General features: G+C 43.4%; 1 protein-coding gene across 4 annotated transcripts in view; it reads right to left on the bottom strand.

Moving 5' to 3' along the window:
* TOPBP1 (DNA topoisomerase II binding protein 1) overlaps nucleotides 1-20,190 on the bottom strand; it is a 251,109-nt gene that overhangs the window by 114,458 nt on the left and 116,461 nt on the right. For 3 of the 4 annotated variants that reach the window (XM_030206546.1, XM_030206562.1, XM_030206570.1), the window contains exons 13-14: nucleotides 12,392-12,603; nucleotides 11,103-11,392 (exon numbers count right to left, since the gene is read on the bottom strand). In XM_030206546.1, coding sequence (XP_030062406.1) covers nucleotides 11,103-11,392; nucleotides 12,392-12,603 — 502 coding nt within the window. The remainder of the gene's footprint in view (nucleotides 1-11,102; nucleotides 11,393-12,391; nucleotides 12,604-20,190) is intronic. The other variant, XM_030206552.1, reaches the window with a different exon arrangement.

Raw genomic sequence — 20,190 nt, 5'->3', positions numbered from 1 at the left:
GAGCCCTTGCCGCTTTAGCCTTTCCTCATAGGGAAGTTGTCCCATCCCCTTTATCATTTTCATCACCCTTCTCTGCACCTTTTCTAATTCCACTATATCCTTTTTCAGATGCGATGACCAGAATTGAACACAATATTCGAGGTGCAGTCTCACCACGGACCGATACAAAGGTATTATAACGTCTTCATTTTTGTTTTCCGATGGCATAACTGGAACCTACTCGTACACAGAAATGGCAAGCGTCTCAGGAACCCACAAAGACCAAAGACAATGGTGTAACTGAAACCCACTCATACACAAAAGCGGCAAGCTTCTCAGGAACCCACACAAACAGCATAGCTGGAACCCACACAGAGAACGTAGCTGGAATCCACACAGGCAGAAAGCGCAGCTGGAACCTACACAGGCAGAAAGCGTAGCTGGAAGATGAAGGCGTCTCAGGACCCACAGAACTGGAAGCGCAGAGGGTGGCTATTGATGAACAGCACCAAAGAGGAAGACAGAGGGGTTTAAGTCTCTGTAGGCGCATCTGATGTCACAGCAGGGCATCCATGCAGGAGCTTGCCACAGTGGGCCTCAAAGATGCTCCCAGAGGCACAGCCCCACGGTGCGCCGGAAGTCATGGTAAGATCGTGACACCTTGAGTCCCTCCAAACCAGTCCAGTCATGTAGATTTACCCTCTCCTGCCAGCAGAAGACAACCAAGAACCACTGGTTTGATAATATCACTCTACATAAGGACCTGTGCAGCCTGTCAGCATCCAGTATTTCTGTAACAAAGCAAACCACCAAATACCTCTCCTCAAAGAAACAAAAGTGAAATGAAATGACCAGAAACCGAACCTGAATTTGACCCGACCTCTGATTACTCCTGCCGTACTAGCTCCAATCTCAAAATGGTTACCACAACCTCCAGTGGAAGTCTCATGAGACTGCCATTCAAGGTCCCAGCAGCCATTCTGATGGAGCACGTGTGAGTGGGAACCATTCCTGCCCCCACTAGTCACCAACAACACGGTAGGCTAGTGAAGTTGGCTGCTGCCAATGGGTGGGTCTGGGAGGGGGGTCAAAAGGGGAGGGAGGGAGTGGGAGCTGTGCAGCACATTCTACTCATAGACAGAACCACAGATTCATGGATTTACAACTTTTGACTGCAGGGCAACAGCATCCTTGTGGATTCAAGAAAGAGAGAGAGTTACGGGATATGAATGTCAATGTAGTAAACTAAAAAGACAAAGCTTCCATTTAAAAATATTAGCTCATTGAGTTGAGATCAGTTTTATCAGTACGCAATTGTTTCTGAACTAAAAGTGTCTGTTTATCTAGGATCTAACACAACCTCTGATACTCTTGGACCTGCGATAGAGGAGCTGGAGCAAAATAAGGGCTTCCCCCATTTTGCATTTTTGTCATAAAATGGTGTGGGTAGCTGTGCTATTCCAATTTTAAAGGTTATTAATAGAAAACAACCCCCCCCCCCCCTCAAAAAAGGGACGATAAAATGATGCCTTTTTTTATTGGACTAACTTAATACATTCTTTTGACTAGCTTTCAAAGGCAATACCTTCCAGTGACAGGAAATTTAAACAATCCAGGAACATAATACTTTGAAGTTAAAATAATATTTTTGACATCCACCAGACAGAAAAGGACTTAGTTTCCTATCATATTATAAACCATAAAATTATACAACGTTGCCATTCACTGATCACCCATTCCTCTCTCCCTGTTTCTCGCCTCCCAACCGTACCTTTCCCTTATATATTCTGATAGTTGTCATCTTTTCTCATTTCTGACCCAAAGAAGGTGGTATTACCTTTGAAAGCTAGTCAAAAAATGTATTGTTAGTCCAATAAAAAAAGGTATTACTTTATCTTCCTTTTTTTTTTTTTTTTTATTTCCATTCATTGCATTTTTGTTAAATATTTCAATAAGGAAGGCTACAGTAACAGAATTAACAGGCTGGGTACAGCATCCAAAGACACTTTAAAGGCTCTATTTGTTTCTACAAGTTAACATTTTCCCTCTAGTATTATATAATCAACAGAACACTAGCAAAGGCTTTCATCTAAAGAGGCCATTCACTTTCTTTAAAGAAAAATAAAAACACAGTCTGGAACGAATTATTACAGATTTAAGCCAAAAAACGTTTAACAGTGTTTGGGGTTGATAATATCTATTTTTTCAAAACGAAGATGCTATCGCGAACATTCCAAACTGGTTCAACTCCCACTGCAGCTTCTTGTGACCCCCTGCATTGCCCTGGGCACAAAAACATTGTGAGCCCACTAGGGACTGAGGAAGTACCTGTATATAATATGTAAACCTTTGGTTTACATATTCCTCTTACGCAAACAGTTAAGTTCATGAAACAGGGCACCTAGGAAATTAATTCTGAATTGTCTAACCAACCAGACAACACAGAATCAACTGAACCTTCTAAATACATTAAAAAAACAAAACAAAACACTATTAGTATAATAGTTTCGGGGGGGGGGGGGCGGGGCACGTGATGCCTGCTACCTGAACGGCAGCAAGAAAGTGAGCTCCGTCGTATCTCTGCAAATACCTGCTAATTATACTTTTGGGCAGTGCTCGGGCATAGATGAGCGTCTGAGAGAGAGCGTTTTGGGAGAAGGCATGCCCACGAGGAGCCAGAGAGGCCTAAAACACAAAAAAGCTCTCCCACTGAAAACAACTAAGATGGCGGCGGGCCAAGAGTCTCAGCAGGCGACAGAGCAGAGACTGGGCCAGGGAGATCTCACAGACAGTGGCAACGGCGCTGGAAGACCGGTTAAATAAAATACAGACAGTGGTGGAGGAGATGTGAGAAATTTGATACTCAGACCCGGAGAATTGTAGAAGTGGAACAGCGTGTGTCGGAGCAGGAGGATGCAACACGTGGCATGGCGTCGCAGATTGCGGATTTACAAAAAGAGGCAACAGCCCTCCATGAGCGCTTGGAGGAGAAAGAGAATAGGAACCGTCGAAACAACGTTCGGGTCATTGGTCTGCCTGAATCAGTCCAGGACAGGGACAGGGAGCTATACCAGTTTTTCAGCACATGGCTGCCAGAACAGCTAGTCATAGAAGGCTGTACAAATGGAATGCAATGTGACTGTGCACATCGGATTGGATTGCGAGGACAGTGCGACAGTAAACCGCGTACAGCCATCGCACATTACATAAATTGGCAAGAAAAGGAACAATTGCTGAAAGCTTTCCGTTCTAAGAAGTCGCCATTGGAATATGAAGGTCACTGACTGTTAATGCTTAATTACTACTCAGCCGGGGTAGCACAAATGCGCAGAGCCATGGCACCAACATGCACTTCATTGCTCAGAAAAGGTATTCGTTTCTCGCTTAAGTACCCAGCTAAACTCAGGATTTGGCATGCAGGGAAATCGGTCCTGTTCTCGGAAGTCTCGGTGGCTCAGGCCTTCCTGGACAGTCTTAATAAAGAAGGACAAAGTGAGCCTGCTGAGTGAAGGTAACATCTGTTTAAGTGATCAGGCCAAATCCACCATGCTGTGTTGTTTTGTTTTTTCTCTTTCTGGATAGTATCCCACCCAGAAAGCTTAAGGGGGGTTCTACGGATGTGGATTCCATTGATCTCTTGCTTGGGATATCTACCACAGAGGGTCATAAGAACTTTTAGTTTTTTGGAAGTCTGTTTCTAGGGGTGATGTTTAAAGTGTCTGGGAAAACTACTTGGGGAGGAATAATTTTTATATTAAGAGGGCAGAGAGGGTGCGGGGTGAATTAATTTTTGCTGTGTTGTTCGGGGAGGGGGGATGATGGAAGCGCAACTTCAGAGGGAGGACAGGGTTCATAAGGGGGAGAGGGAAGGGTTGGGGCAGATATGAATGATATGCATGAGTGGGAGAGAGAGTATGAATGGGGGGAACATGGGGTAGCTGTAGTGATCGCTATCGTAAGAGGGGAGGAGGGGGTGGGTAACGCAGTCTGGAAATCACGTTGTTTTCTACTGGGGGTTGTTGTACCAGGCTTGAAAAAGTCCAGCAGGCTCAGCTGGGAGGCCTGTGGGACGGAAAGGGAGTATGTCATACTTAACATAGGTCTGTTTACTTGCCATGGTTAATCTAAAATTTATATCTCTTAATGTGGATGGCATACACTCTCCTGTTAAACGCACAAAAATATTAGCATGGTTGAAGTCCGAAAAGGCTGACATTGCTTTTTTGCAGGAAACTCACTTGTCCAGCACTGAGCAAGCAAAGTTGAAAAAGGGCTGGGTGGAGGAGGTGGTTAGCTCTTCTTATAACACCAGGAAATGGGGGGTGGCTATATTAATTCATAAACAACTTCCGATCTACATTCACAAAATAATTCAAGATAGAGAAGGTAGATATGTTATAATGCTAAGTGAACTATGGGGTCGCAAACTAGGCTTTTGTAATCTGTATGGCCCTAATGCATACAGCCATAAATTCTTTTCTGAAATAGTGGCTAAACTGACATCACACTCGGAGTACCAACTCGTTCTGGGGAGGGGGGACTTTAACACTTGTGCTGACCCCACCGTTGATTGTAAACCTGCTAAACCAAGGGGAAGGGCCATTGAGGGCAAGGGTATCAACTTTATCATACATCAGCTGGGGACAGTGGATATATGGAGATTATTACACCCACACGACATAGAATTTACATTCTATTCCCACCCGCATAACACTTACTCTAGAATAGATTATTTCCTTATATCACATTCCCTTTTCTCAGTAGCCAAGGAGGTTCGGGTTATTGACAACTCCCTATCAGACCACTCTGCAAGATCACTTGCTATATCTTACACAGCATATTTGACAGAGAGGGTGTGGAAATTCTCGCTCTCTTTGTACAAAGGTTCCGCATTTCGAACATACTTGAGGGAAAAATGGCTGGATTTCCAATCGATCAATGAGACCCCAGACGTGGGACCTGTAACTTTCTGGGAAGCCTCAAAAGTAGTGCTAAAGGGATACATATTGGCATATACATCTAGTAAGAAGAAAAAGCTAGAGGTGGAGTTATTACAGCCATCACAAGAATACCAATCCCTTCGCACGCAACATATGTACCGGTTGGATAAGCCCTCCAAAGATGCTATGATGGAGCTAAGATGCCAGAATGATCAGCTGTTCACCAGTCGGGCAGAAAGAGATATTTATTACCAAATATTCAAATTGTTTAAGTGGGGTAGCAAGGCGGGGAAACCTATGGCCAATTTAGTGCACCCTTATAAGAAACGACAGGTTATTACTTACATCAAGGATGGGTCTGGGAGGCGATTTCACAAAGAATCCCAAATACAATCTCAGTTCATCCAATATTACCAATCACTATATCTATTTATTTATTTGTCACATTTGTATCCCACATTTTCCCACCTATTTGCAGGCTCAATGTGGCTTACATAGTACTGGAGGTGCGTTTATAGTCTCCGGTGTGAACAAATACAAAGTGATGTTGTGGTAATAAGAAGTTCATGTGAACAGTCAGTGGAATGGATGTGTTATGGCCATTACTTGCTTTGCTTTTGTTGTGTTGCCGAGATCAGTCATTTAGGTTGGGTCGGTAGGGTATGCCTTCTCAAACAGGTTAGTCTTTAGTAATTTTCTGAAGTTTAGGTTATCGTACGTTGTTTTCACGGCTGTTGGTAATGCGCTCCACAGTTGTGTGCTTATGTAGGAAAAGCTGGATATGTAAGTGGATTTGTATTTAAGACCTTTGCAGCTTAGGTAATGCAGATTTAGATATGTTCGTGTTGATTTAGATGTGTTTCTGGTTGGTAGGTCAATAAGGTCTGTCATTTATCCCGGGGCGTCACCGTAAATAATTTTGTGGACCAAGGTGCAGATCTTGAAGGCAATACATTCTTTGATTGGGAGCCAATGTAGTTTTCCTCCGAGAGGTTTAGCGCTTTCAAATCGTGTTTTTTACAAATATAAGTCTGGCTGCTGTGTTTTGGGCTGTCTGAAGCTTCTTTAGGATTTTTTCTTTGCATCCCACATAAATTCCATTACAGTAGTCTAAGTGGCTTAGTACCATTGATTGTGTCAGGTTACGAAATGTTTCCCTCAGGAGAATGGTTTCACGCGTTTGAGTTTCCACATTGAGTAGAACATTTTCTTTGCTGTGGATTTCACTTGGCTCTCTAGTGTTGATGCGGTCTAGTGTGATGCCGAGCATTTTCAGGTTGTCTGAGATAGAGAGGGTGTAGTCTGGGGTGTTGATATTTGTGGGGTTGTCCGCGTTGTACTGGGATGAGAGGATGAGGCATTGTGTTTTTTCTCTGAGTTTTAGTTGAAATGCATTAGCACAAGATTCCATGATGTTCAAACTGAGCTTGATTTCGTTGGTGATTTCTGTCAGTTTGTGTTTATATGGAATGTATATTGTGATATCGTCTGCATAGATGAAAGGGTTGAGGCCTTGGTTGGATAAGGTCTTGGCTAGTGGGGTCATCATTAGGTTGAAGAGGATTGGTGATAATGGTGATCCTTGAGGTACTCCGCAGTCTGCTTTCCACGATGATGATATGTTTGAGTTTAATTTCACTTGATATGTTCTCATGGTCAGGAAACCCTTGATCAAGCTAAGTATATTTCCACCAATCCCGAAGTAGTCTAGTAGTCTTAGTAGTATATTATGGTTTACCATGTTGAATGCACTAGACATGCTGAATTGGAAGAGAAGGATGCTTTTGCCTGTTGCTATTTCCTGCTTGAATTTGGCTAGAAGAGTGATTAGTACTCTTTCAGTGCTGTGGAGGGGGTAGAATCCTGATTGAGATTCATGTAGTATTGAGAATTTGTTTATGTAATCGATAAGTTGTTTGGTTACCAAGCTTTCCATCAGTTTGATTACCAGCGGGATAGATGCTACTGGACGGTAGTTAGTGATATGAGGCAAGACATTTAGATACAGAAAAAAGGGATGCCTTTTTTCGGGATTTATCGGTCCCTCGGTTTACCATGGACCAGGTACAGACTTTAAGTAGGCCCGTCTCTGCAAAGGATATCAGATTGGGAATTAAGGCTTTAAAGTTGACGAAAGCCCCAGGCCCAGATGGTTTTGCTCCAGAGTACTACAGAATTCTGTCGGATATGGTGGTTCGGCCACTGGCCGATTTGTATAACAGCTTAGCATCAGGAGGGGTAGACCTCCACCAGAATCTAGCCCACATAATATTGTTGCCCAAACCGGGGAAGGATCCCACCCAAGAGGGTTTGTACCGCTCAATTTCCTTGCTTAACCAGGATGTCAAACTCCTAGCAGCTATTCTAGTGCGTCGGATGAATAATTTTCTTCCCAGTGTTATACATGAGGATCAGGTGGGTTTTGTTCCAGGCAGGTACGCCTCTATGAACCTTAGCCGGGCTTTAGCAGCAATACACACATATCGAGGGAAGGGGAAGACAGAAGCCATCAAGGGGTTGGACATGGAGAAAGCGTTTGACAGTATCTCGTGGCAATATCTCTTCTGGGTTATGGAGAAGTATGGGCTACAGAGTTGGTTTGTTGACTAGATTCAGGTTTTATACACTCGAACACAGGCGAGATTATTGGTTAACAACAAACTGACAGAGTTTCAACTTACAGAGGGATACCAGACAGGGGTGCCCTCTGTTCCCATTGTTGTTTTTGCTAGCTATAGAACCACTTGCAATTAAATTGCGCCACAGTGATAAGATCCGAGGTCTTCAAGTAGGAAGGCAAGAGATCCGTATCAACTTATTCGCTGATGATATTCTGCTCTACCTTGCAGATGCCCCCTCACATCTAGGGGAAGCATTAACCATGGTTAATGAGTTTGGAGTTATATCAGGCCTAAGTCCGACAAGTCCGAACTCCTCCCCCTGTCGGGTAGTTATCACATCCCTCGGTTTGCAAGCTTGTCTATCCCTCCGGTGCAGCACCCAATGCGATATCTAGGTATTTATCTTAGCACAAATCCGGATGTGGTGTACAGGCGTAATATACTGGATCAGATAGATAAGATCAAGCCACTGTGTTTAAGGTGGAAGGATTTACCGATCTCCTTGTTTGGTCGAGTAGCGTTGGCTAAGATGATCTTACTCCCTAAATTGTTATATCCTTTACAGACGATGCTTATTTGGATCAAAAGACAAGATGAACATTTTGTTCTGTACTGCGGGCTTTTATATGGAGGCAAAAGGTGTCATGTATAGGACACCCAACGTTAATTTTAAGCAGGGAGCAAGGAGGACTTAACCTGCCGGACCTACACCTGTACAATGTGGCAGGATTTGAGAATCGTTTTTGAAGGGATCAGCGGGCAGTCAAAGTTCACCCCGGATAAATGGTGGGAGAGATGGTGTTCCCCATATTCGTTTATAAATTTAATACAGGCACCCCCCCCCCCCCCCCGGTTTGGGCACAAAGTTATCTTAGACCCTTGCATACTGCTTCGAGCTGGTGGCGCACCCACCAGGCACGCAGCCCTAATGTGTCTCCTTTTTTGTGCTTTGTGGCAAGTGTGGATTTTCCGGCTGGTGTGGGCCCTTCGGCATTCCAACAGTGGGCAAGGTGGGGGTGCAGTACGAGTGAAGACAGTTTTACATCTTTTTCCCAGGCGAAAGAGCACTGGCAAATACCAAATACTCACATGTTACACTACATGCAGGCAAGGCATTATTGGCAGCAGGTAAAGGTGTAACACGGGGAGGCATGGACATATAGTAGCTTGGACCGGGTGGTCTAGGCCATGTCATAGGCTGGGAATAGACTCTCCACTTGGTACAAGTTGGTAAAAATGACCAGTTCAGAGGGTGGGATTGAGAGTATTCTTTATCGGTGGAATGCAGAATTAGGAACACAGTACTCCAGTCCACAATTTTACAATCTGTTTACGACACTTTACAAAATGGTTAAGGCCGCAGATTTGCAAGAAACTCAATATAAAATTTTACACAGAACTTATATTACCCGGGAAAGGGGAGCAAAACTGAAGATGTGGGATTCAGATTTGTGTCTTAAATGTCAGGCAGGGATTGACAATCTTTTGCAATCCTTTTTGGAATGCCCAAAATTAACTATATGGAACAAGGCTTTCCAGGTTCTTAACAGGGTATTGCAGTCAACAGTGGAATGGTCATATGCTGCGCTGCTGCTGGGGGAGCAGTCTGATTTGATTGCTCAAGGTTTTTCCGCGCCGCAAAGAAGATTTCTTTACATGTCAACTTTGGTAGTTAAAAAAATGATCTTACAGTTCTGGACAGGTGAGGATCCTGTGCCAGCCTCATGCTGGGTGGCCAAAATGACAGATGTGGCTAACTATGGGTGTATGATTCACAGAAAATCGCCTAACGTGGATAGCAGGCAATACGTCCTTCTATGGCAAAGACTTTTGGCGAGCTTTTGTCCCCAGATTTCCAGATATTACAAGACTGAGGGGAGGGAGGTGTGATAGGGAGGGCAGAGGGGATAGGGGGGTATGTATGTAGGTATGTATGGTGTTTTGCTAGTTAGGATGTTGCTTAGAATTGGTTGAGTGAGTTATGGGAATCGGTTTAGAGTACATCTATCTATATATAAAATAACAAAAAGTCAGTATGGGAATGTTTTTCATGACAACTGTTGTGTTAGAATGGGATCGTTTCATCTCATGACTGTTTTAGTTGAAGCATTTTGGGTACCACAAGTGAACTGTTGTGTAACGTGTTACACTTTGAATTTGTTCCTGCTGCACTGACGTCAATAAACATTAAAAAAAAAAAAAAAAAGTATAATAGTTTCAGCAGAGTACTGAAATACACCAGGTGTCTCTCTAGTTATATATCAGTCTGGTGCTGGAGGAGATCCAGAGAGGAAAAGGAGAGTCCCGGAAGAAGTGAACTTATGGGTATGCTGAGAGGTGTAATCAGAGTCCTAAACTAACAGAAGTGAGTACATAATGGAGAGAAGAAGTCTGGAAGACGTACACTGTAGTGAGAAAGCAGCAGAGGTTTACAACACAGGTGAAGATATTTCAGCACCTGAAACCAATTAGCAGTCTGAGGGTGAAGAGAAGGAAAGCTAAGACTGCATAGAAAACAGATAGAGAAGGGGCAGAAGGACAAGAGATGCAAAGCTACAGGATGGTTTCAGGAGGGAAATACAGAGGTATGAATGTATGAATGTTTAAGGTTTAGTTGTCAGACTAAAATGTGGCAGGAACTTGATGTGTTGTTACAAGTTTTGGATTAACAAATTATGAGCACCTGGGAAACTGACAAAACAGTAATGTGTTTGCTGTGTGACAAGGACATGATTAGAAGACAAAGAGAAGCATTCATATGATACTTGAAAGTACTGGGCAGTCTAGGTTGGGAAAAAGATGACAAGCTGGAAGAGGTAACTGCAGTGCCATTAGAAATACACCCTTGTTTCAAGTTGTGCTACAGGGATATATGTGGCTGGGAATGTTATTGACTAGGGTCCCAGGTGAAATAACCTCCCGGTTAGGTTTACATCAAGGCTAAGGTCTGTAATATGTAAAAACAGACATGCCAATACCTGCAGTTAAAGAACTGACAGAGTAAGCAGTGTAGTTATCAATGTGCGCTACTGTTAAGATGTGCTATTTTAGCCCAAGTCCCATTTTATGAAATGAGATCTATTTGCTAATAAAAGGGGTTAACGGTAAAATAATATGTCTTAATGGTAGCCCAAGTGAATAATTTCCCTGTCAAAATGGCAAAACAGCTGTGCTTATGGAACTTTATTGTCTGTTTGGGACATTCACTTTGGATTAATTTGTGCAAAAACCTTTAAGTTTGCATTTAAAGTAGTCTGAACAACAGATAGACAAGCTAAACAGAAGGAAACTTTATTGCCTATTTGTAATTGCACTCTGGATTGAGCTGTGCAAGGGAGCTATATGGTAGTTGTAGAAAGCTGTTCATTAGAAACCCATGGTTAAACAGGAACTTAAAGTTCTAAATAAAGCATGTAAACAGTACACTAGTGTCCTGCCTCATTTTTGGAACAGGGAGGTTATTGCTGAGTTCCTGGCCAAGACAGCTAACCTAGAAGGGCCAGTCTGCGACAGTACTCTACCACCATTTACTAGAAGACCAAAAGTACCTTTGCCAATTTACCTTCACGTCAAAAGAAGGCTTGAAAAGTTTATCTTTAGCAAGAAATTTTGATGGTGTATCAAGGTGCAGAGAAGGTTCTTTCTGAAGTGGCCTTTCTACTACTCCTGGGGTTGGATTCTTATGCCGAGAGATGACAGACTGGAATGCTTTGCTCTGGAACCGGTTTATATCCAAAGGAGTTACAGCTGGTTTTCTTGGGACTTCAGGAGGTGTGTTACAATGGTCTGATGGTGCTCCACATGTAACTGTGTCTGCTTTGCACTTCTGATTTATCAATCTTTGTTCTTTGGCTTGAAAAAAAAAATGTAACAAAGTTGCCTTATTTATGGCCTTGATAAAATGCTCAGTCTATGCTCTCTGTAGGTATAGATAATATTTTTGCTATTATTTCACTGTTTTTCCTCTATGGATTTCTCTCCAGTTACCAGTTCTTTAATGCTCAATCATATCTTTATGCACATGAATGAAACAATGCATCTTGTTCACAGCACTAAACCTGATATTATTCTAAGCACTAATTGGCACCCTTCAGCTTCAAATGCCATGACTAGATTATCCTCCCACCCCCTAGAAGAGTTCCTTCCACAGAAGAACACAGTGAAAAAAACAAAAAGGGGGCAAAGTAAGGCTCATCAGGTAATTATGTCTGTGGATAAATAAAGTACTTCTGTTTTCAATGCAGTCAATTTAGCTTCTTAAACACCAGCCATACATTTGCTGGAAAAATCTTTTAAATATAAAAGACGCCAGTGTATATGAACTCCTAAACTGTGGAGTGCTTTTACTGAGTTGTGGCAAAAAGTGGCCTTAGTACACCCTAGCAAGAGTTTTTCCCAGGCACAAAGTTCATTTTTGCCGAAGTGCTAAGAATGGCCGATTTTCCATTTTTTGTATTAATGATCACGAGCTAATGTTGCCATTAGCGCACATCCGTTAATAAAAATTACTGGGTGAGCACTTACTGCCACCCATTTTGTAGATAGTAATGGCTTACACGACAATCTCATACTAACCAGATAGTGCACAATAACATAACTGTGCTGATTAGCAAAGGAACTCCTCGACATAACCTCTCAAAAAAAACAAACAAAAAAAAAGAATAGAAACAAAATGTTAGCATGTGCATTAGTGCGTGCTAAAATGACACCACAGGATGCCCGAGCACATCATTTCAAGCTGTGTTAGGTGTGTGTTAGTGCCTAAAAGAGCCCCTGTTGAGAGCTTTACCATACAAAACATCTCTTAAGGCACTGCAGTGCAACCCATTTATCATATAAGGGAAAAAATACCTTTAGCAGATGCTTCTTCAACAAGGAAGTGGCATTCATCTGCTTTCTTCCCGGTTCTAGCACATTGCAAAAGCCAGGCCATAGTTACCGCAGGCAAGTTCCACTTTTTGGCAGCCTCGTATTTGGAACCTTCTGGTTCTTTTAGCACTAGGTGAGTGCTGGCAAACATGTCTTTCTTTGGATTTGCTTTGCGCACAAAAAAATCTTGTACTCTGAAATTAAACACATGAAAATAAAATCCTAAAAACAATGCTAACCAGCAGAAACTCTCGTAGAATCTCTTGCTTGTTAAATATGTTTGTCATGACTAGATTGTAAGCCCTGTGGAGCACAAATTTACTCTATTATGTACATATAGAGTGCTGTGTATACCTGGAAGCATTTTAAAAATGGTACTAGAAAACTAGGTACACATTAAACTTGGATATAGCTGTTATAAAGTACATTACAGTTTGTGTCACGGAACCATTCAAGAAATGCTCAGACTGCTCCTCAACGTTATCATACAATTATTTAATCTGGTAAAAATGTTTACAACTTGGGGAGTACTTTGATGTCCGAGATGGATCAAACAATAGCTGGAAATGAACAGCATTTTTAAAAAACTTTTTGTAAACTGATGTGCTATTTTGTTCAATTTTATTTAGCAAGAATGATTCAATAAATCAGCAGTCACACATCCTGACTTTTAGTGTTCCAGTACAAACTCTACTAATAAGGGCTCCTATGAGACAAACATTATCTCACAAACGCAGGGGATACCATCCCATGTAAATATTTCCTACTGTGAACCATTCAAGTATTTATATACCTTATCCAAAAGCCATTCTGAATAGAAATTCCCAAAACAGTAAATTTATATTTGCCAGTAAATATTTGAACTGCCACAAACCTACTAAAAGGAGTTATAGTCTGATAGTTTAGCTCTAGTTACCATCACGGATTCAAAGCTAAACAGATTACTGAAAAACATAGCTAAATCTTTTATGACATTCACATTTTCTTGGAGAACTTCCTGCTGTTCCTCGTCATCCAATCCTGCATGCCCTTTCTTTGCATGCTGTTGTCCCATTCACAATCACTTGAGTCTGTGCCTATCAAAGTCAATATTACAGAAATGAAATGTACTGGTGGCCATTTACTAACGATTAGTGCACGTTAAGGGCATTAGTGCAAAGTATCTGCCACAGGGCTTATAGGAATAAAATGGGCACTGTGACAGATAGGCAAACTAACCATATTATATTTCTTATACATTGCAATTTTATCTTATGGTGTTATGCTCCTATGAATTATACAACCATATTTTATTGTATGTTTTTAAGATTGTTTAATATTCTACACTATTGCCATTGTAAGCAAAGTTTTCAGGAAGTTGGATAAGAAAATGATTTTAAATATGTTAAAATGGAAGGTACTTCATTATATGATAGGGCATATCTAAGATTCTGCAACATAGTGAGACTATCAGATCCTTTGTAACTTCTAGCTCTTATCTGCTTAGGGTTAGTACATAAGTATTGCCACACTGGGAGAGACAAAGAGGCATATAGAAACCTATGGAACTTTGGAAGGCTAAGTGCTTTGAAAATATGCCTCAAAGGGTCCATCAAGCCTGTTACCAACAGTGGCCAATCCAGGTCACAAATACCTGGCAAGATCCCGAAAAAGTTCAACACATTTTATGCTGCTTATCCCAAAAATAAGCACTGAATTTTTCCCAAGTCAATTTAATAATGGTCTATGGACTTTTCCTTTAGGAAGCCGTCCAGACCTTTTTTAAACTCCGCTAAGCTAACCGCCTACATTCTCTGGCAACGAATTCCAGTGTTTAATTACATATTGAGTGAAGAAACATTTTCTCTGATTCGCATTAAATTTGTAGCTTCATCGCATGCCCCCTAGTCATAGTATTTTTGGAAAGAGTAACCAAATGATTCACCCGTTCCACTCCACTCATTATTTTATAGACCTCTATCATATCTCCCCTCAGCCGTCTTTTCACCAAGCTGAAAAGCCCTAGACACTTCAGTCTTTCCTCATAGGGAAGTCGCCCCATCCCCTTTATCATTTTCGTCGCCCTTCTCTCTACCTTTTCTAATTCCAATATATCTTTCTGAGATGTGGTGACCAGAATTGTTGTTGTGACCAGAATTGAACACAATATTTGAGATGTGGTGACCAGAATTGAACACAATATTCGAGGTGTGGTCGCACCATGGACTGATACAAGGGCATTATAACTTTTGTTTTCCATTCCTTTCCTAATAATACCTAACATTCTATTTGCTTTCTTAGCCGCCGCAGCACACTGAACAGAGGGTTGCAACATATCAACAATGACACCACAATCTCTTTCTTGGTTGGTGACTCCTAATGTAGCTATAGTCCGGTTCCTCTTTCCCTCATGCATCACTTTGCACTTCCTTACATTAAACGTCATCTGCCATTTAGATGCCCAGTCTCGTAAGGTCCTCTTGTAATTTTTCACAATCCTCTTGCGATTTAACAACTTCGAATAACTTTGTGTCGTCAGCAAATTTAATTACCTCACTAATTACTCCCATCTCTAGATCAGAAGAGGGTGTTTCGCTCTCGGTCTGGCATCTTCCCCTCCTCCCCCCCCCCCGCATGAGATCTGGACTGTGACAGAACAGTGTATTTTAAACCTGTAGAATTGCCTTTATTAATTCCTGAAGAGCATTTCTCTAGTTTGGCCAGCAGGTGATGCATGTTATGTTTTAAGCTGTTACAAAGAAACTGACCTTTCCCTTCTTTAGTTAACACAAATAAAGGAAATGTCTGTAGTGATGTAACCAGCTTTTTAAAAATGTTGTTGACTAGACTCTGACTGGCCCAGGAGCTTTTTTTGATTTGAATTGTACTGGCCTTTGCCCCAGTATCAGCCCAAGAGAAGAGAGAGAGAGCTCTTTGCTGAAGCCCTGTAAAACAGTTATATTTGATAACTGGTGAGCAGCTATGTGTCCTGATCGCCCCAGGTAATTTCTAGGAAGTAAACAAATGTTTAGTTAGTGTTATAATTGATCCATTTTTCAGTTACCTGTTATTGTCTGCTGATTGCACGTTTTTTGTTCATTGTTCAATATATTTTAAGACAATAAACAATTGTTTATTGCCTCTGCCTGTCTGGACTGATACAGAATCCTGGTGGTTTGTGTGTTGGGTCTGTGAGTGCTTTCTGGGAACTGTGGGACCACTGGGAGTGTGGCCCTAGTAACCTAGAAATCACTAGGGATAATTTGAGAGCGGGAGACTCACCCAAAGGCGGTTATGACCCTGTCAGTCGGAGGAGGGTGCTAATGTAGAGCATAAGCAGCTATGGTTTTAGCCTTACTCCAAAAGAGTCCAACAATCCAGTGGTTACATCACATTTACTGTTTGCAGATGACCTGAAACTCTACAGTTCTAGTGACCAGCAATTAGTGGAACAACTTCGAGTCGTGAAAAACTTTTCAGATGTTATGTTATTCGGGACGTGAGCCCTTGAGCCCAGGCCTAGTATAGGATTTTGGCCAAGGCCCAAGGTAGACGGAACAGGCCCTATGCACCACCCCAGCCAGCAAGCCCTGCACACACACAACAGCCAACAGGCACCACCAGAAAATGGGAGAGCATTCAGGCGGGCCTCATGGCCGATTGGGAACCCACTCGCGCAGAGTCTAGGGAACCCATTCACACTCTGGGAAGAGAGAAAGAACAACAAAGGGTTCCCCACGGAACTGGAGCACAAGCAGCGCACACAGTGCAGGGTAGAGACACAAGGGAAGGGGTGAGAGGCAGAAGCCTCTAAAGGTATCCACAAGGCTGTGCCACAGGGCGATGAAGACTACAGGAAGCCCCAGAAGGGAACACTCTAGGCTGTATCATACAGCACTCAAGGGAAAAAAGGGAACCAACTACAGGAATACACTCTAGGCTGAACCATTCAGCACTCAAGGATTACTCTAAGGTGTGCCACTAGGCACTCAAGGGAAAAGGGAAACCACTCATAGGAATACACTAGGCTGTGCCACAAAGCACTCAAGGGAACTAGGCTGCACCTACAGCATACAAAGATACAGGGAAACTACCTATAAGAATACACAAAGCTGGCCCCACAACACACAAGGGAAAAGGGAACTGCTATAAGAATATACAGGGCAGTGCCACACAGCACACAAGGTAAAGGGAGGTGTAAGCAAACAGAGGAAGCTGTCTTGACACACACACAGAAAAGGAGCACTGCTCACCGGGAACAGGAGATAGATTCAGCAAACAAAGAGAACTAAAACAAACAAACAGGAGCAAACTACTAGGGCAGGGGGACTGCCAAACAGTGGCAGAACCCCAGGGAACAGAGCCAAAGCTCAGCACAACAAAGGGAACACAGAGAGAGAACTTAACAAACAAATAGGAACAATACAAGACACAAGCTTACCACAGACAGCACAACGTTATAGAAGCAGAAAGCAGACCAGGTGTAGTGAAGTGAGGCAATCAAGATCCTGCTGTGAAAGCCCAGCACACACACACAGAATAAAGAAGCACCGAGGAGAAAGGCTAAACTCCAACGGAAACACAAGCGCCCAAGCACAGGCTGGCTTCAGCTGAGCAAACAAAGCAATCAATGCTAAAGCAAGGATTGCAGGGAAAGGAAGCTTAAATGGATCAGGCTTCTGACGTCTGCTGGCTCAGCCCCTGAGAAGCCAATCAGGAGCGAGTCCCAAACATCCCCCTGCCTATCCAGCAGAATCATAACAATATCAAGATGACATACGGGCTGGACAAATGTGCTAAGGTGACTTTTCTTAGGGGAAAGTTGAGTAAAACTGAAAATATCTCTCTGACCAATGACTGTGAGATAAATGAACTTGAAAAGGAAGGTGTATATAAATATCTAGGCGTGTAGGAAGGAACAACAATCAAAAAATAGCTAAGAGAAAAAGAATCAGTAAAGAATATTATAGGAAACTACAACTGATGTTGAAGATATAGGTTATTAATCAACTGGCACTTCCTGCACTCTCATATAGATTTGGTATTGTAGACTAGCCTCTTAAAGACCTTGAAAACTAGATGTGCAAACAAGAAAACTCCTCCATGCCCACAAGGACATCTATAAGAATCAATGTCTGCCTAGATTGTACATTCCTAGATCTGAAGGAGGGATGGGTCTTACAGAAATAGGCCTTCAGACTTATCTAATGGCTTCATCAGATCCCAATAAACAAAAGGTGTTAATATGAAAGAAAATTTCCACAATTAAACTTGGACAAGCATTCCGATGAGTAGAAAGAATGGGTGAAAATCCATCAGTATCAAAAAGGAAAGAAGCAACAGAATTTGCAAAGAAGAGAAAAAACTCTTCAGGAACTTGGATCAGCAGGGGAGAAACAACAAATGGCAAATGCAGAAGTACAGTGGGAAATACAAACTGTTACTTCAAGAACCATTTGTGAATCAATATCGGACACATTAATGGTTAAGGACAGGTGAATGAAAGTTGCAGCCAAGGACAGTTGATTACGGGCAAGATGGTTCACAGCAAACACTAAAAAAAAAAAAAAGGTGCAACAGACATCTGTAGATTCTGTAAGAAACAGTTAGAGCGAATGCTACATACCTGTAGAAGGTATTCTCCGAGGACAGCAGGCTGATTGTTCTCACTGATGGGTGACGTCCACGGCAGCCCCTCCAATCGGAATCTTCACTAGCAAAGTCCTTTGCTAGCCCTCGCGTGCCGATGCGCACTGCGCATGCGCGGCCGTCTTCCCGCCCGAAACCGGCTTGAGCCGGCCAATCTCATGTGTAGCAAGACAAAAACCAGGGAAGACACAACTCCAAAGGGGAGGCGGGCGGGTTTGTGAGAACAATCAGCCTGCTGTCCTCGGAGAATACCTTCTACAGGTATGTAGCATTCGCTTTCTCTGAGGACAAGCAGGCTGCTTGTTCTCACTGATGGGGTATCCCTAGCCCCCAGGCTCACTCAAAACAACAACCATGGTCAATTGGGCCTCGCAACGGCGAGGACATAACTGAGATTGACCTAAAAAAATTTACCAACTAACTGAGAGTGCAGCCTGGAACAGAACAAACAGGGCCCTTGGGGGGTGGAGTTGGATCCTAAAGCCCAAACAGGTTCTGAAGAACTGACTGCCCAAACCGACTGTCGCGTCGGGTATCCTGCTGCAGGCAGTAATGAGATGTGAATGTGTGGACAGATGACCATGTCGCAGCTTTGCAAATTTCTTCAATGGAGGCTGACTTCAAGTGGGCTACCGACGCAGCCATGGCTCTAACATTATGAGCCGTGACATGACCCTCAAGAGCCAGCCCCGCCTGGGCGTAAGTGAAGGAAATGCAATCTGCTAGCCAATTGGATATGGTGCGTTTCCCCACAGCCACTCCCCTCCTATTGGGATCAAAAGAAACAAACAATTGGGCGGACTGTCTGTTGGGCTGTGTCCGCTCCAGATAGAAGGCCAATGCTCTCTTGCAGTCCAATGTGTGCAGCTGACGTTCAGCAGGGCAGGAATGAGGACGGGGAAAGAATGTTGGCAAGACAATTGACTGGTTCAGATGGAACTCCGACACAACCTTTGGCAGGAACTTAGGGTGAGTGCGGAGGACTACTCTGTTGTGATGAAATTTGGTGTAAGGGGCCTGGGCTACCAGGGCCTCAAGCTCACTGACTCTACGAGCTGAAGTAACTGCTACCAAGAAAATGACCTTCCAGGTCAAGTACTTCAGATGGCAGGAATTCAGTGGCTCAAAAGGAGGTTTCATCAGCTGGGTGAGAACGACATTGAGATCCCATGACACTGTAGGAGGCTTGACAGGGGGCTTTGACAAAAGCAAACCTCTCATGAAGCGAACAACTAAAGGCTGTCCTGAGATCGGCTTACCTTCCACATGGTAATGGTATGCACTGATTGCACTAAGGTGAACTCTTACAGAGTTGGTCTTGAGACCAGACTCAGACAAGTGCAGAAGGTATTCAAGCAGGGTCTGTGTAGGACAAGAGCGAGGATCTAGGGCCTTGCTGTCACACCAGACGGCAAACCTCCTCCATAGAAAGAAGTAACTCCTCTTAGTGGAATCTTTCCTGGAAGCAAGCAAGATATGGGAGACACCCTCTGACAGACCCAACGAGGCAAAGTCTACGCTCTCAACATCCAGGCCGTGAGAGCCAGGGACCGGAGGTTGGGATGCAGAAGAGCCCCTTCGTCCTGCGTGATGAGAGTCGGAAAACACTCCAATCTCCACGGTTCTTCGGAGGACAACTCCAGAAGAAGAGGGAACCAGATCTGACGCGGCCAAAAAGGAGCAATCAGAATCATGGTGCCTCGGTCTTGCTTGAGTTTCAACAAAGTCTTCCCCACCAGAGGTATGGGAGGATAAGCATACAGCAAGCCCTCCCCCCAATCCAGGAGGAAGGCATCCGATGCCAGTCTGCCGTGGGCCTGAAGCCTGGAACAGAACTGAGGGACTTTGTGGTTGGCTCAAGATGCGAAGAGATCCACCAAGGGGGTGCCCCACACTTGGAAGATCTGGCGCACCACTCGGGAGTTGAGCGACCACTCGTGAGGTTGCATAATCCTGCTCAACCTGTCGGCCAGACTGTTGTTTACGCCTGCCAGATATGTAGCTTGGAGCCCCATGCCGTGACGGCGAGCCCAGAGCCACATGCTGACGGCTTCCTGACACAGGGGGCGAGATCCGGTGCCCCCCTGCTTGTTGACGTAGTACATGGCAACCTGGTTGTCTGTCTGAATTTGGATGATTTGATGGGACTGCCG

This window comes from Microcaecilia unicolor, chromosome 1 (assembly GCF_901765095.1).
Source record: "Microcaecilia unicolor chromosome 1, aMicUni1.1, whole genome shotgun sequence".
NCBI classification, from domain to species: domain Eukaryota; kingdom Metazoa; phylum Chordata; class Amphibia; order Gymnophiona; family Siphonopidae; genus Microcaecilia; species Microcaecilia unicolor.
This window is presented reverse-complemented; position numbering and strand designations above follow the sequence as displayed.